The following is a 14,328-nucleotide window of genomic DNA, read 5'->3' as shown; positions in this document are numbered from 1 at the left end:
CACAATCATTATCTAAGCCCTCTTCTGACATTGTGGGAAGGTTTCAGTACTCATTCAGACTTGACAGAGATTCAGAAAGACTAAAATGATTCACTGAACCATTCATTATTCACCAAAATCCTCTCTCCGTCAGCATTTGAAATTAGTCATGAAAACATCTGACAATAAATATCGACTGGCAATACAGAAGCATATTGTTTGTTGCCTTGATTTAGTTGATATCCAAAATGGAAATTCCTCAGACAAGTAAAAAAACAAAGAATCACAAACTTACTCAAACTTTGCTCCAGATTTCTGTGAACCACATGCTGGAGACTTTGGAGTTTCCTGGATAACGGTCAAACTCTCATCCTGCGAAGAACTACACAATATACATTTTATTACATATCTCCAGTATCCTAGATATTCTAATTTCTACAATTTACTTGATCTTGCTATCCTTACCCACAGCGTGTACTACTGTTTGCCTGCTGGAATTTGTGACTTCCTTTGAATCCTAGCGCCTTGGTAACTTGGAAAAACCCCATACAAAGCTTCAATGATTTAAAATGAGTGAGTGTGAACATATGAGAGATGCTTCTCCTCACAAATCCTTCACTGTACTGAAATTTTTTGGGAAATTGATACAGAAACAAATTGGAAAAAGCAATTTAAAGATGCAGAAAAATGAAAATGAAAACCAAAGGAACAGAAAGGAGAAGATAAATTATGCAGATAAGCCATGCGTGTTTTTCATGACCAACTAATATTATTTGTTTTATTATGACTCAAGAAATAAGAAAAAAAACACACATCTAGATATGTTCATTGTGCATTCTCAAAAAAGGAGAGAATGGATCTCTAAGATGTGTGACAATATAACAAATCACAAAGAACTAAATAATATATGCTTCAGCTCAGTGGAAAAAATGTGGTCAAATCCAACCAGCAAGTCAAGATTGCAAGATATGAGATATCATTGTTAAGTTCTGTCTTATTCCAATCCCACCTCTCAAGTCATCATCAAATGCTGCTTTAACTGGAAACTGAAATCTCATCTATAAGAATGCGAATACAAATTTGTCCAAAGTGATTACAAAGATTCAAAGAAATTAAGTGCAACCAGATATGCCTTTTAAAAGTGAAATGAATCAGGACAGATCTGCAACTTTATTGTCTCATTTCCTGTCATAGATCTAAGCAAAGAAATTAAACAGAGGTACTATTATTTGAAAAACACCACACAACAGAAATAGCTATTAAACCTGCTATCCAGAAAAATAAACTTACATATGATTTGGTTGATGCTTTGATAATGCCCATTTGTCCTCCAATGGCTGTGACTCTGGACAGTTCAGTAAAAATTGTTTCCATGCTACTTTGCCATTAGTTTCAATTTTATACCTAATAAAACAAAATGCAAATACTGTATATGTGAAATAGAAGCTTATTAAACCTATAGGTTATGAAAAACAAGAAAACTCAACCGCCTGAGAATTTAGCTCACGGAATTATTTCCCTGAAAGAAGTAACGAACCTTAAGTAAAATATTTAAGGTAGTTAAGCTATTCAAATAATCTTTGGAACACTAAGGCATATACTCCATATTTTCAGGCAAGTTGATTCACTTTCCATGACTGATAATCCATGGCTACAAATGTCAAATGGCAATCATGTTCTGTTCATTATGGAACCAGAATTAATATGTTGGCTCCATATGGCTCCTACAGCTGCTGTGATGCAGTTAATCCTGGAGAGAGAGGGCGAGATTGCAGTGTCCATAGGCATTTTCTGATCAGTGGGCACCTAATGGTCTACAATGCTTTATAAACGGCCAAAATGAAGTGTTGATTTAGCTGCACATACAATTTGAAAAGAAGGTTTGAAGGGAAAAGTTGTTAAACTGAATTGTGACAGTGTCACATTGGCGGGGGCTTTGGGAGCAAGGGTGGACCCAAATGCAAGGCACATCTTGTGAGGTTACTTAGATTTAGTTAATTGTTCGATACCAGGAGAGCTAGGCAGGAGTAGGAGTAGCGAACTGGACAAGGACTCAGGACTACAACTAGGCTGGGTCCAAGGATCTGGGCTTGGACTCGGAATCGGCTCCCAGGACTAGAGGAGACATGAGGAGGCTAGGGTATGGACTCAGAGCCCGAGACTGGGCAAGGACCCAGTACCTGGGTCTTGCCTCAGGTCCAGACCCCAGAACCAGGCATGGAAATGACATGGGCTAGGGAGAGGAGGAACATGGAAAACAGAGCCTCGGTCTTGGGAGAGCAGGTACACGGAACCATAGACACATACACAGAACACAGAGTCAGGACCCCTCCTTGGGTACAGGACATAGGGCCGGGACTCACACACGGAACAGAGAGCCGGGACCCCTCCTTGGGTACAGGACATAGGGCCAGGACTCATGACCCTCTGTGGGGCAACGGCAAGACGACCAAACTTACCCCACGGAGACGAGGACAAGACAAGACAAGACAAGACATGACCCCCCGCGGGGCAACGGCAAGACAGCCTGACTTACCCCACGGAGGCAAGGACAGGACAAGACCAACACGAAAGCACACCAGACAGTACCTATCTAGCTCCGGTGATAGAACTAGACTGAAGTGCAGGCAAGGGCTGCAGACGAGGGCTAGAGGCAAGACAGGCAGAGAAGGGATTCAGACAGTGGGGGTAGGACAGGAATCACAGACTGCCAGGGCCAGGACTTGACTTGGTACTTGAATGCTGCCAGAGCAAGGACTTGAATTGGTACTTGAATGCCCTCGAAGCCAGGACTTGACTTGGAGCCTCCAGGTAGTGGCGAGCTCTCGAATCGGCCCGGGAACAGTAGACAGTGGTTCTTGATTCCCTCTGGTGGGTTAACTGACGGACCCACCTCGGTGAGGAAACTTTGCAGGCTCGCTTTGGCGAGGTAACTGGTCAGGGTTGCTCTGGTGAGGAAAGGCGAATTACCGGCACTCGATTCGGCAGAGATTAGGCTTGCTCTGGCCAGATGACGTCGGCACACCGTACCTTAGATGACTTTGCAGATGCTCCCGTGCCGAACGGCTGAAAGCCGGAAGCTATAAACTACTCGTTCAGCCGAGCGTTAATTGCCTCTAATCACCAAAGTCGAGGACACGGGAAAACAGGACCAGATCGTAACATAAACAAGATAAATTTAAAGGGACCCCGATCCGGACCATGACAGACAGATGACATTCAAATGACAATATCAGGAAGTGCAGGTCAAAGTAACTTGAAACCAATTCTGACTGATAAATTAGAAGTTATTTTGCTGCTTGGAAGATCACTACAAAATTAGTCTCAAACCAGCTTCTCTTTTATTAATGTGTTTACTACAAATGTAAAAAGTCTGTGTTTGACAGGTCACTGGTGTGGCATGAAGGGATTGGGAGGAAGAGAACACGTATTTCCCGTTTTAAAGATGTATAGTCTATATTGTTCAATAAGCAGAGTAAATAAAGATTGCACAAATGCAAGGACAGGACCATTTTATCATCAATGTATTATCTACCTTCCGAAGCCTGGATGGTCAGTGGACTGTCGCCAGGATAACCAATAAGATTTACAAATACTTTTAGAATCACAGAGTTAGAGCTGTACAGCAAAGAAGCATTTTGGCCCACCACATTGATGCTGCCCTTTCTGGCCAATTAAAAAATTCAAGTGCCTGCCTATAAGTCTACTAAATATACCCTTTATATCTGATTCTTGCACCTCATCTGGCAACAAGTTCCAGATACCACTCTCTGTGCAAAACACTTTCCTCTCAAAACCCCTTTGCATTTCCTTCTCCTATGCCCTCTTAACCCTACCATGAAAAAAAGAGCTCGCCTACCTACACTATCTATACCTCTTAAAATTATAAATACCCCTATCAGGTCACCAAACCCAACCCTCACCCTCCAGCCTCCTTTGCTTCAGGGAAAACAAACACAATTTCTCGAATCTCTCCCCATAGCCAAAGACCTCTAACCCCAGCAACATTCTGGTGAGTCCCTCTGCAATCCTTCCAAGCAACCACATTCTTCCTTTATTAAGGTGACTAGAACTGCACACAATGTTCCCAGTGCAGTGTTAAGTAAAGCCACAACATAATAACTTTATACTCTATGAAGGCAAGCATGTCATACATCTTCTACACTTTCTTATCTCTTTACCCCTGTTATCTCTTTCAGGGAACTGTGTATTTGATTCTCAAAGTCCCTCTGTACATCATATTCCTTTCTGCTCTACCACTCTGTTCCACTTCCATCCAAAATTCATCAGTTTACACTGACAAGAATTAAATTCCAATCTTTCTATCTGAACTAAAGCCTTAGACAATATTCCTTGATTTCCATATGACTACCAATTTTCATGTCATCCATAAACTTACTAATCATTCCTTACTAACCAAATTTCATAAACTTACTAACCAAATTTCCCTTGGGATTAATAAGGTATATCTATCTATCTATTTCTATAGTCACACCCAAGTCATTTTATAATAAACAAGGGTTCCTGCACCTATCCCTGCAGTACACCATTGTTCACAAACTTCCAATTCCAAACTTTCACTACCTCTGTCTCCTATCTCTAAGCTATTTTCAGTAATCAAGCTAACAGGATCAGAAGTACAAAGCAACACAAATGGCCCCGTGGAATCTTCTCTTAAAGACAACAGCCCTATACTATCACACAGGACAATACTCGATGTAAATGTACAGGAAAACCTTAATTCACCTCATGGTTCCAAATAAGCAGGCTACAGAAAGCTGCAGGATTGAAAAGAAATAAAAGCTATGAGCCTATTCCTAACACAACTAAGCTCTGCAAGAATTTAAGGAAAGGTGACAGCTTTACAAACAAGTGTTCAGCAGAGCAAATATGACTACCAATAACAGGTCTGTTAATTACATACTGTATGCCCTTTGGAGGGACGTGGCATTGACTGGCCAATCAACTGAATCAAAGGGATGTTCGGTTCTGGTTGGAGAGGAGTTGCACTCTGAGCTGGTTAAGAAGTAATAGCTATATCTTTGTGCAATGTTCATGAAATGTTCATCTATGATGTGTAACCTTTCAATTAGATGATACAGGTCATATGCAAGTATGTTTAAGATACAATAACAAGCACCCTATGAATTGTTTTTGAGATGTCCCAAAACTTTGTATCTGGTTGACCCCCTTGTGTGTGCTGAAGTAACTCAGTGAACAGTGAGGTTTGAATTTCAACTGATTATGTGGGTATGGGATGTGACAAAAGTCCAATGACAATAGGCATGGGAGTAGAATATGTTAGATACACTCTGAGGGCAGAACAATGTTCTGGTCAGTGTGACCTGCTTTAAAATAGAAACATAGAAAACCTACAGCACAATACAGGCCCTTCGGCCCACAAAGCTGTGCCAAACATGTCCTTATCTTAGAACTACCTAGGCTTACCTCTAGCCCTCTATTTTTCTAAGCTCTGTGTACCGATCCAGGAGTCTTTTAAAAGACCCTGTCATACCCGTCTCCACCACTATCGCCGGCAGCCCATTCCACACACGCACCACTCTTTGCATAAAAAACTTACCCCTGGCATCTCCTCTGTACCTACTTCCAAGCACCTTAAAACAGTGCCCTCTTGTGCTAGCCATTTCAGCCATGGGAAAAAGCCTCTGACTATCCACATGATCAATGCCTCTCATCATCTTGTACACCTCTATCAGGTCACCTCTCATCCTCCGTCACTCCAAGAGAAAAAGGCCAAGTCCACTCAACCTATTCTCATAAGGCACGCTCTCCAATCCAGGCAACATCCTCGTAAATCTCCTTTGCACCCTTTCTGTGGTTTCCACATCCTTCCTGTAGTGCGGCAACCAGAACCGAGCACAGTACTTCAAGTGGGGTCTGACCAGGGTACTATAGAGCTGCAACATTACCTCTCAGCTCTTAAACTCAATCCCACGATTGATTGCGGCCAATGCACCCTATGCCTTCTTAACCACAGAGTCAAACTGCGTAGCAGTTTTGAGTGTCCTATGGACTTGGACCCCAACACTCCTCTGATCCCCCACAACGCCAAGAGTCTTACCATTAATACTATATTCTGCTATCATATTTAACCTACCAAGATGAACCACCACACACTTATCTGGGTTGAACTCCATCTGCCATTCTCAGCCCAGTTTTGCATCCTATCAATGTCACACTGTAACCTCTGACAGCCCTCCACACCATCAACATCACCCCCAACCTTTGTGTCATCAGCAAATTTACTAGCCCATCCCTCCACTTCCTCATCCAGGTCATTTATAATAATCAAGAACAGTAGGGGTCCCAGAACAGATCCCTGAGGCACAGCACTGGTCACTGACCTTCATGCAGAATATGACCCATCTGCAACCACTCTTTGCCTTCTGTGGGCAAGCCAGTTCTGGATCCAAAAAGCAATGTCCCCTTGGATCCCATGCCTCCTTACTTTCTCAATAAGCCTTGCATGGGGTAGCTTATCAAATGGCTTGCTGAAATCTATATATACATCTACTGCTCTACCTTCATCAATGTGTTTAGTCACATCCTCAAAAAATTCAATCAGGCTTGTAAGGCACGACCTGCCTTTGACAAAGCCATGCTGACTATTCCTAATCATATTATGCCTCTCCAAATGTTCATTAATCCTGCCTCTCAGGATCTTTTCCATCAACTTACCAACCACTGAAGTAAGACTCACTGGTCTATAATTTTCTGGGTTATCTCTACTCCCTTTCTTGAATAAGGGAACAACATCTGCAACCCAAAACCCTCCGGAACCTCTCCCGTCCCCACTGATGATGCAAAGATCATCAGAGGCTCAGCAATCTCCTCCCTTGCCTCCCATAGTAGCCTGGGGTATATCTCATCCAGTCCCCGTGACTTATCCAACTTGATGCTTTCCAAAAGCTCCAGCACATCCTCTTCCTTAATATCTACATGCTCAAGCTTTTCAATCCACTGTAAGTCATCCCTACAATCGCCAAGATCCTTTTCCATAGTGAATACTAAAGCAAAGTATTCATTAAACACCTCTGCTATCTCCTCCAGTTCCATACACACTTTTCCACTGTCACACTTGATTGGTGCTATACTTTCACGTCTTATCCTCTTGCTCTTTACATACTTGTAGAATGCCTTAGGGTTTTCCTTATTCCTGTCCGCCAAGGCCTTCTCATGGCCCCTTCCGGCTCTCCTAATTTCATTCTTAAACTCCTTCCTGCTAGCCTTATAATACTCTAGATCTCTATCATTACCTAGTTTTTTTGAACCTTTTGTAACCTCTTGCCTAGATTTACCACAGCCTTTGTACACCACAGTTCCTGTACCCTACCATCCTTTCCGTCTCATTGGAATGTACCTATGCAGAACCCCACGCAAATATCCCCTGAACATTTGCTACATTTCTTCCGTATGTTTCCCTGAGAGCATGTTTCCAATTTATGCTTTCAAGTTCCTGCCTGATACCCTGATATTTCCCCTTACTCCAATTAAATGCTTTCCTAGCTTGTCTGTTCCTATCCCTCTCCAATGCTATGGTAAAGGAGATAGAATTGTGATCACTATCTCCAAAATGTTCTCCCACTGAGAGATCTGACACCTGACCCGGTTCATTTCCCAATACCAGATCAAGTACAGCCTCTCCTCTTGCAGGCTTATCTACACATTGTGTCAAGAAATCTTCCTGAACACACGTAACAAACTCTACCCCATCTAAACCCCTCGTTCTAGGGAGATCCCAATTGATATTTGGGAAATTAAAATCTCCCACAACAACCCTGTTATTATTACACCTTTCCAGAATCTGTCTCCCTATCTGCTCCTTGATGTTCCTGTTACTATTGGGTGGTCTATAAAAAACACCCAGTAGAGTTATTAACCCCTCCCTGTTCCTGACTTCCACCCACAGAGACTCTGTAGACAATCCCTCCATAACTTCCTCCTTTTCTGCAGCCATGACACCATCTCTGATCAACAGTGCCATGCCCCCACCTCTTTTGCCTCCCTCCCTGTCCTTTCTGATACATCTAAAGCCTGGCACTTGAAGTAACCATTCCTGCCCCTGAGCCATCCAAGTCTCTGTAATGGCCACAACATCATAGCTCCAAGTACTGATCCACGCTCTAAGCTCATCCGCTTTGTTCAAAATAAGTCCCAGTAAATGGTTTACATCAACGAAGAGTGGACGTAAGAGTAAATTTGGATAGGATGAAAGTGAGTGAGTTTGTAATGAAACAGAGAGCAAGAGATTGAGTATTTTCAACTTTGTTTGTAAATATATGAAAGAAAGGTGCAGGAAGAGATAGAATTCAAAATAAGCATCAGGTAAAAAGGAGGCTGGGACACTTGTTCATCCATCTCTACTCTTCTCCCTGAGCCTTGTTCACTGCCTTTCCCTCTAATGTCTCCATAAAGTCTGTCTAATTGTCTTAAGCTGCCTTGTCCTCTTAAGACTTGAGAGAGAAATGGTTTAAAGGCTAGATGCTTTCAGTTTTAAAATGTCTTAAACTGTCTTGTCCACTTCAGACTTGAGAGAGTAATGGTTTAAAGAGAGTGGATGCTTTCAGTTTTAAAGAGTTGCATGGAGCTTGGTAGAGGTAGAGACAGAGCGGTAAATACTGCTAAAATGAATAAACCTGCAGAAGAATTAACCTTCACACTAACAACTCTTTTTTGGGTTCAAATTATTTAAAATTAAAGAAAATAAATTCTTTGGGCTCTTAACTAAGCAATGGATTTTATTCTTTCCTTTTTAGACAGTGATGATGCCTTGTGAATTGCAAGGTAGCCAGTAGTGTATTAGATCAAGTGTAATCAAAACTAATACTCTAATTGGCTGGTGTTATGTTTAAGTTTCTATACTTAATACAGCTATGAACAATCTGATCAGTACTGATTCTGTCTTTTTTCCCCAGGGCTGGGGTAAAATCTAATTTAGATTTCTGCTTGTTATCTTTCTCCCTCAATGATTAGTACTAATAGGTATTTTTTAGTTTTGTATAATAAGCAAAAAATTGTTTAAAATGTTCAGACAAAATATTCTAAATTAAATGAATAGCATTAAGAACACTTATGTCTTACCTGCCCATTATGTGATCAAAGACTTCTTTACTCATTGAAAATAAAACATTGTTGAAAATTGTCTGGAGATCTTCCATTGAGACTAAGCCACTTTTGGTCACATCAGAAGTTGAAAATGCTTGCAACAATTCATGATAATTGGAGTGCAACTGGAATAAAAGAGGAACATGCAACTAACTCTGTTTGATTCTTTAGTTCAAATGCCTTTGTCATGAAAAATTACACATACGATTGGACTGGGAGACTTGGGTAGCTTTAAAAAATATTTACCTTGATGTTTGAATACACAAAGCAATAACTGAACATGCAAATAGTGAGCGCATGATAGTACCTGACAATAATATTTTTTTATTTAGTAACAAAAACCACACTGGTAATTTGATATTCTACAGTTGATAATAAAAAATAAATATAAAAATTCAGAAACATCAGATTAAAAAGAGCATATTTTTTTAAATACAACACTAATTTTTTTTTGCAATAGAGCATTACCAGTACATTAAACAGCTTCAGTGAGGACAGAGAACAACAATAGTGTAATGTGACAGAGATTCTTACTCTTCATCTCCCTCAAAGATTTTTATTCATGGCAGGTGAGTTCAACCCTGTCATGTTCTTCCTGCGAATATTACACCATTGTTTAAAGAAGGATGTAGGCAAAGGGCAGGTAACTATAAGTCAGTTAACTTAATATCTATAGTGGGGTAATTGCTTGAAGCCATCATTAAGGAAAAAAATATCAAGACATCTGAATAGAAGTGGTTTCATCAAGCAAAGACAGCATGGATTAATAAAGTGCAAACTTACTGGAGTTCTATGTACACAGAGAATAGATGGGAACAGGTGGATATTAGGATTTCCAGAAGGCATTCAATAAAGTGCTATGTAAAAGACCTATCCATAAGATAAGGATGCATGGAGTTGGGGATAATGCATTAGCATGGTAGAGGATTTTGAAAGGGATAGACAAGATAGAGGCTGGAAAGTTGTTTCCACTGGTAAGAGGTAGGGACATAGCCTCAAGGTTTGAGGGAATAAATTTAGGACAGAGATGAGAAAAAACTGATTTTCCCAGAGAGTAGTGAATCTGTGGAATTCTCTGCCCAGAGAAGTAGTACAAGGCTACCTCATTAACATTTCCTCCAATTTTTTTTTTGCAGTGATACAGACACATTATTCTGAGCAAAATTTTTTTTTACATGGCCTGAAAACTGTGTGGCACTTTAATTTTTTTTGTAATATGCATACTATGAATATTGAGAATGAAAAATTTTTTAAAAACACATACTTTTGATGTAATGTATTAATTGAAGGGTATAAGGAAATACAGTATGACAAAGAAAATCATTCACACTTTGTAAACCTTTTTTCATCTGTCTTTATTACAAATCCATTGTCTACACTGTCCAGATTAATTTGCATCCAGATGAAAGATACTTCTTAGTCCTCATTAGATCATTCAAATGTTCCAATTCTAGTCTGTTTCTGGATTTAAATTTGATTGAATTCATAAGACTGAATCCTTGTTCACAGACAGCACTAGAAGCTTGGAGTGATCCAATGATGTCAACAAGAATTGATAGTTCATCAAATTCTTCGTTTCTAAGCACATAGTTCAACATATCAGTGAACATATTAATTGAACCAGTTTTAACTTTTGCAGAAATTACAAATTTGATATCACAGAATTGCTGCAACATTTTTGAGGTAATGCTATCAGCGTAGTTCATAATAGTAGTTGAATATTGCTTGTCAGTCACACAGCATTCTCTTCTCCACATTCAAAATCGGTTGGTTTGCAATAGCAGAAGGGACAAAAGCTTGCCATTCTCTTAACCCATCGTCAGGAAATCTATTATCCAAATGATTACACACATTGAATGAATCAAATAATAGAATAATGAATTTAATAAGTCAAAATTATATAACATTATATAAAAGAAAATTGCAGCTGGCAGCAACAAAGGCTATGTAAGCGAGAACATTTCAGTTACTGCATGGCTGCACACCAACGTAGCTTAGAGGGAACAGTGCTCATTTAACATATTTCAGACATAGTTACAGCATAACAGGGGGATTAGGGGTTATGGGGTAAAAGCAGGTAGGTGGAGCTGAATTCACATCCAGATCAGCCATGATCTTATCGAATGGTGGAGCAAGTTCGACCTGACAGATGGCCTATGCCTGCTCCTATTTCTTATTTTCTGATAGTCCGATTTTTTCCCTTCCATCTCTTTTTTCCAATTGCTTCATCATTCAAACCTTTGTTTTCCTGTACTTTCCATGCACAAATTTATTTGAAGACTATCGGAAAGTTATCAATCATTTATCGTAAATATTGCATGAATACATATAATTAGACATAGATTCTTACATTTGTAGGCACAGGAATAGAAAACAAGTATTAAATTCACCTTCATGAGAAAAACGGTCCTTCCAGGTGAGGCAACACTTCACCTGTGAGTCTGTTGGAGTCATCTACAGTATCCAGTGCTCTCAGCATGGCTTCTTGTACATTGGTGAGACCTGATGTAGATTAGGAGACGACTTCGCTGAGCACCTATACTCCGTCCACCAGAAAAAGCGGGATCTCCCAGTCGCCACCCATTTCAATTCTACTTCCCATTCCCATTGCAACATGTCAGCCAATGGCCTTCTCTACTGCCTCAGTGAAGCCACACTCAGGTTGGAGGAGCAGCACCTTATATTCCGTCAGTGTAGCCTCCAATCTGATGGCATGACCATCGATTTCTCCATCTTCTGGTAACTCCCTCCATCATTCCCCTATTCCTGTTTCCCTCTTTCACCTTATTTTCTTGCCTGCCCATTGCCTCCCTCCAGTGCTCCTCCCCCTTTCCCTAATTCCATGGTCCTTCTACCCTCTCCTATCAGATTCTTCCTTCTGCAGCCATTTATCGTTTTCACCCGTCAACTCCTCAGCTCCTTTACTTCACCCCTCCCACTCTCCTGGTTTCACCCATCACCTACCACCTTCTACGTCTTACTCCCTACCCCCACCTTCCTGCTCTAACTTCTCACCTTATTCCAGTCCTGATGAAGTGTCTCAGCTCAAAGCGTCGACTGTTCATACTTTTCCAAAGATGCTGCCTAGCCCACTGAGTTCATCCAGCATTTTGTGTGTGTTGATTAAATTCACCTTGCTTCTATTTATTAACACACTATGAATTTACATCCATTTGAATTATAATTATCCTTGGTTTGCAATCCATTTTATGAATGACTTGTACTCTTCTGAGTCCAGAGGAATAACATAATTTGTAAATTGAGAAGAATATGTATTAAACATAACACCACTACCAGTGAGCAAGTTCCAGTGTCTGCCCAACTAACTTTTTAAAAAATAAGTAAGATTGTTAAGACAATTGAAAGTAATCCAAAACCAAACCGTAATAGTTAAAATCACAAAACCTATCATTTTTCTACTAATATTATAATTGTAATTGTTTACCATGTTTTATCTTTTAAAGGTGATTATATTTGAGCACTTACCAATATTAGCAAAAATCATAGCTATGTCAGTCATAGCACACTATCATCATTGATTTGGATAAAAAATAACCCAGTGTTCCACTACACGCAACACATATAAAAATTGCTGGTGAACGCAGCAGGCCAGGCAGCATCTATAGGAAGAGGTACAGTTGACGTTTCGGGCTGAGACCCTTCGTCAGGACTAACTGAAAGAAGAGATAGTAAGAGATTTGAAAGTGGAAGGGGGAGAGGGAAATCCAAAATGATAGAAGACAGGAGGGAGAGGGATGAAGCTGACAGCTGGAAAGTTGATTGGCAAAAGAGATACGAGGCTGGAGAAGGGAGAGGATCATGGGATGGGAGGCCTAGGGAGAAAGAAGGGGGGAGGAGGGGGAAAGCCCAGAGGATGGACAAGGAGTTATAGTGAGAGGGTCAGAGGAAGGAAAAAAAAGAGAGAAAAAAGGGAAAAGAAAAATATAATAATAATAATAAATAAATGGGATGGGGTAAGAAGGGGAGGTGGGGCATTAACGGAAGTTAGAGAAGTCAATGCTCATGCCATCAGGTTGGAGGCTACCCAGACGGAATACAAGGTGTTGTTCCTCCAACCTGAGTGTGGCTTCATTTTGACAGTAGAGGAGGCCATGGATAGACATGTCAGAATGGGAATGGGATGTGGAATTAAAATGTGTGGCCACTAGGAGATCCTGCTTTCTCTGGTGGACAGAGCGTAGGTGTTCAGCAAAACGGTCTCCCAGCCTGCTTCGGGTCTCGCCAATACATAAAAGGCCGCATCAGGAGCACTGGACACAGTATATCACCCCAGCCGACTCACAGGTGAAGTGTCACCTCACCTGGAAGGTGGTGAGGGAGGAAATGTAAGGGCATGTGTAGCACTTGTTCCACTTACGAGGATAAGTGCCAGGAGGGAGATTGGTGGGAAGGGATGGGGGGGATGAATGGACAAGGGAGTTGCGTAGGGAACGATGCCTGTGGAAAGCAGAAAGGGGGGGGAGAAATTATGTGCTTAGTGGTGGGATCCTGTTGGAGGTGGCAGAAGTTACGGAGAATTATACAGTGAGGACAAGGGGAACCCTATTCCTAGTGAGGTGTCGAGAGGTTGGGGTAAGAGCAGGTGTGCGTGAAATGGGAGAGATGCATTTGAGAGCAGAGTTGATGCTGGAGGAAGGGAAGACCCTTTCTTTAAAAAAAGGAGGACATCTCCTTCATCCTGGAATGAAAAGCCTCATCCTGAGAACAGATGCAGCAGAGATGGAGGAATTGCGAGAAGGGGATGGCATTTTTGCAAGAGACAGGGTGGAAAGAGAAATAGTCCAGGTAGCTGTGAGAGTCCATAGGCTTATAGTAGATATCAGTAGATAAGCTGTCTCCAGAGATAGAAACAGAAAGATCAAGAAAGGGGAGGGAGGTGTCGGAAATGGACCACGTAAACTTGAGGGCAGGGTGAAAGTTGGAAGCAAAGTTAATGAAGTCAATGAGCTCAGCATGTGTGCAGGAAGCAGCGCCAATGCAGTCGTCAATGTAGTGAAGGAAAAGTGGGGGACAGATATCAATATAGGCTTGGAACATGGATTGTTCCACAAAGCCAACAAAAAGGCAGGCATAGCTGGGACCCATATGGGTGCCCATGGCTACACCTTTAGTTTAGAGAAAGTGGGAAGAGCCAAAGGAGAAATTATTAAGAGTAAAGACTAATTCTGCCAGACGGAGGAGAGTGGTGGTAGAGGGGAACTG

The 14,328-nt window shown here is 41.2% G+C and overlaps 1 protein-coding gene across 2 annotated transcripts in view; it reads right to left on the bottom strand.

Annotated features, from left to right (window-relative positions):
* Positions 1-14,328, bottom strand: part of efcab6 (EF-hand calcium binding domain 6) — a 109,516-nt gene that overhangs the window by 73,388 nt on the left and 21,800 nt on the right. For both annotated transcript variants that reach the window (XM_072267851.1, XM_072267849.1), the window contains 3 exons: positions 9,082-9,230; positions 1,270-1,383; positions 275-361 (listed from right to left, as the gene is read on the bottom strand). In XM_072267851.1, coding sequence (XP_072123952.1) covers positions 275-361; positions 1,270-1,383; positions 9,082-9,230 — 350 coding nt within the window. The remainder of the gene's footprint in view (positions 1-274; positions 362-1,269; positions 1,384-9,081; positions 9,231-14,328) is intronic.

Source organism: Mobula birostris, chromosome 9, assembly GCF_030028105.1.
Source record: "Mobula birostris isolate sMobBir1 chromosome 9, sMobBir1.hap1, whole genome shotgun sequence".
NCBI lineage: Eukaryota > Metazoa > Chordata > Chondrichthyes > Myliobatiformes > Myliobatidae > Mobula > Mobula birostris.
Note: the sequence above shows the minus strand (reverse complement) of the source record. Positions and strands in the feature narration are given on the sequence as shown.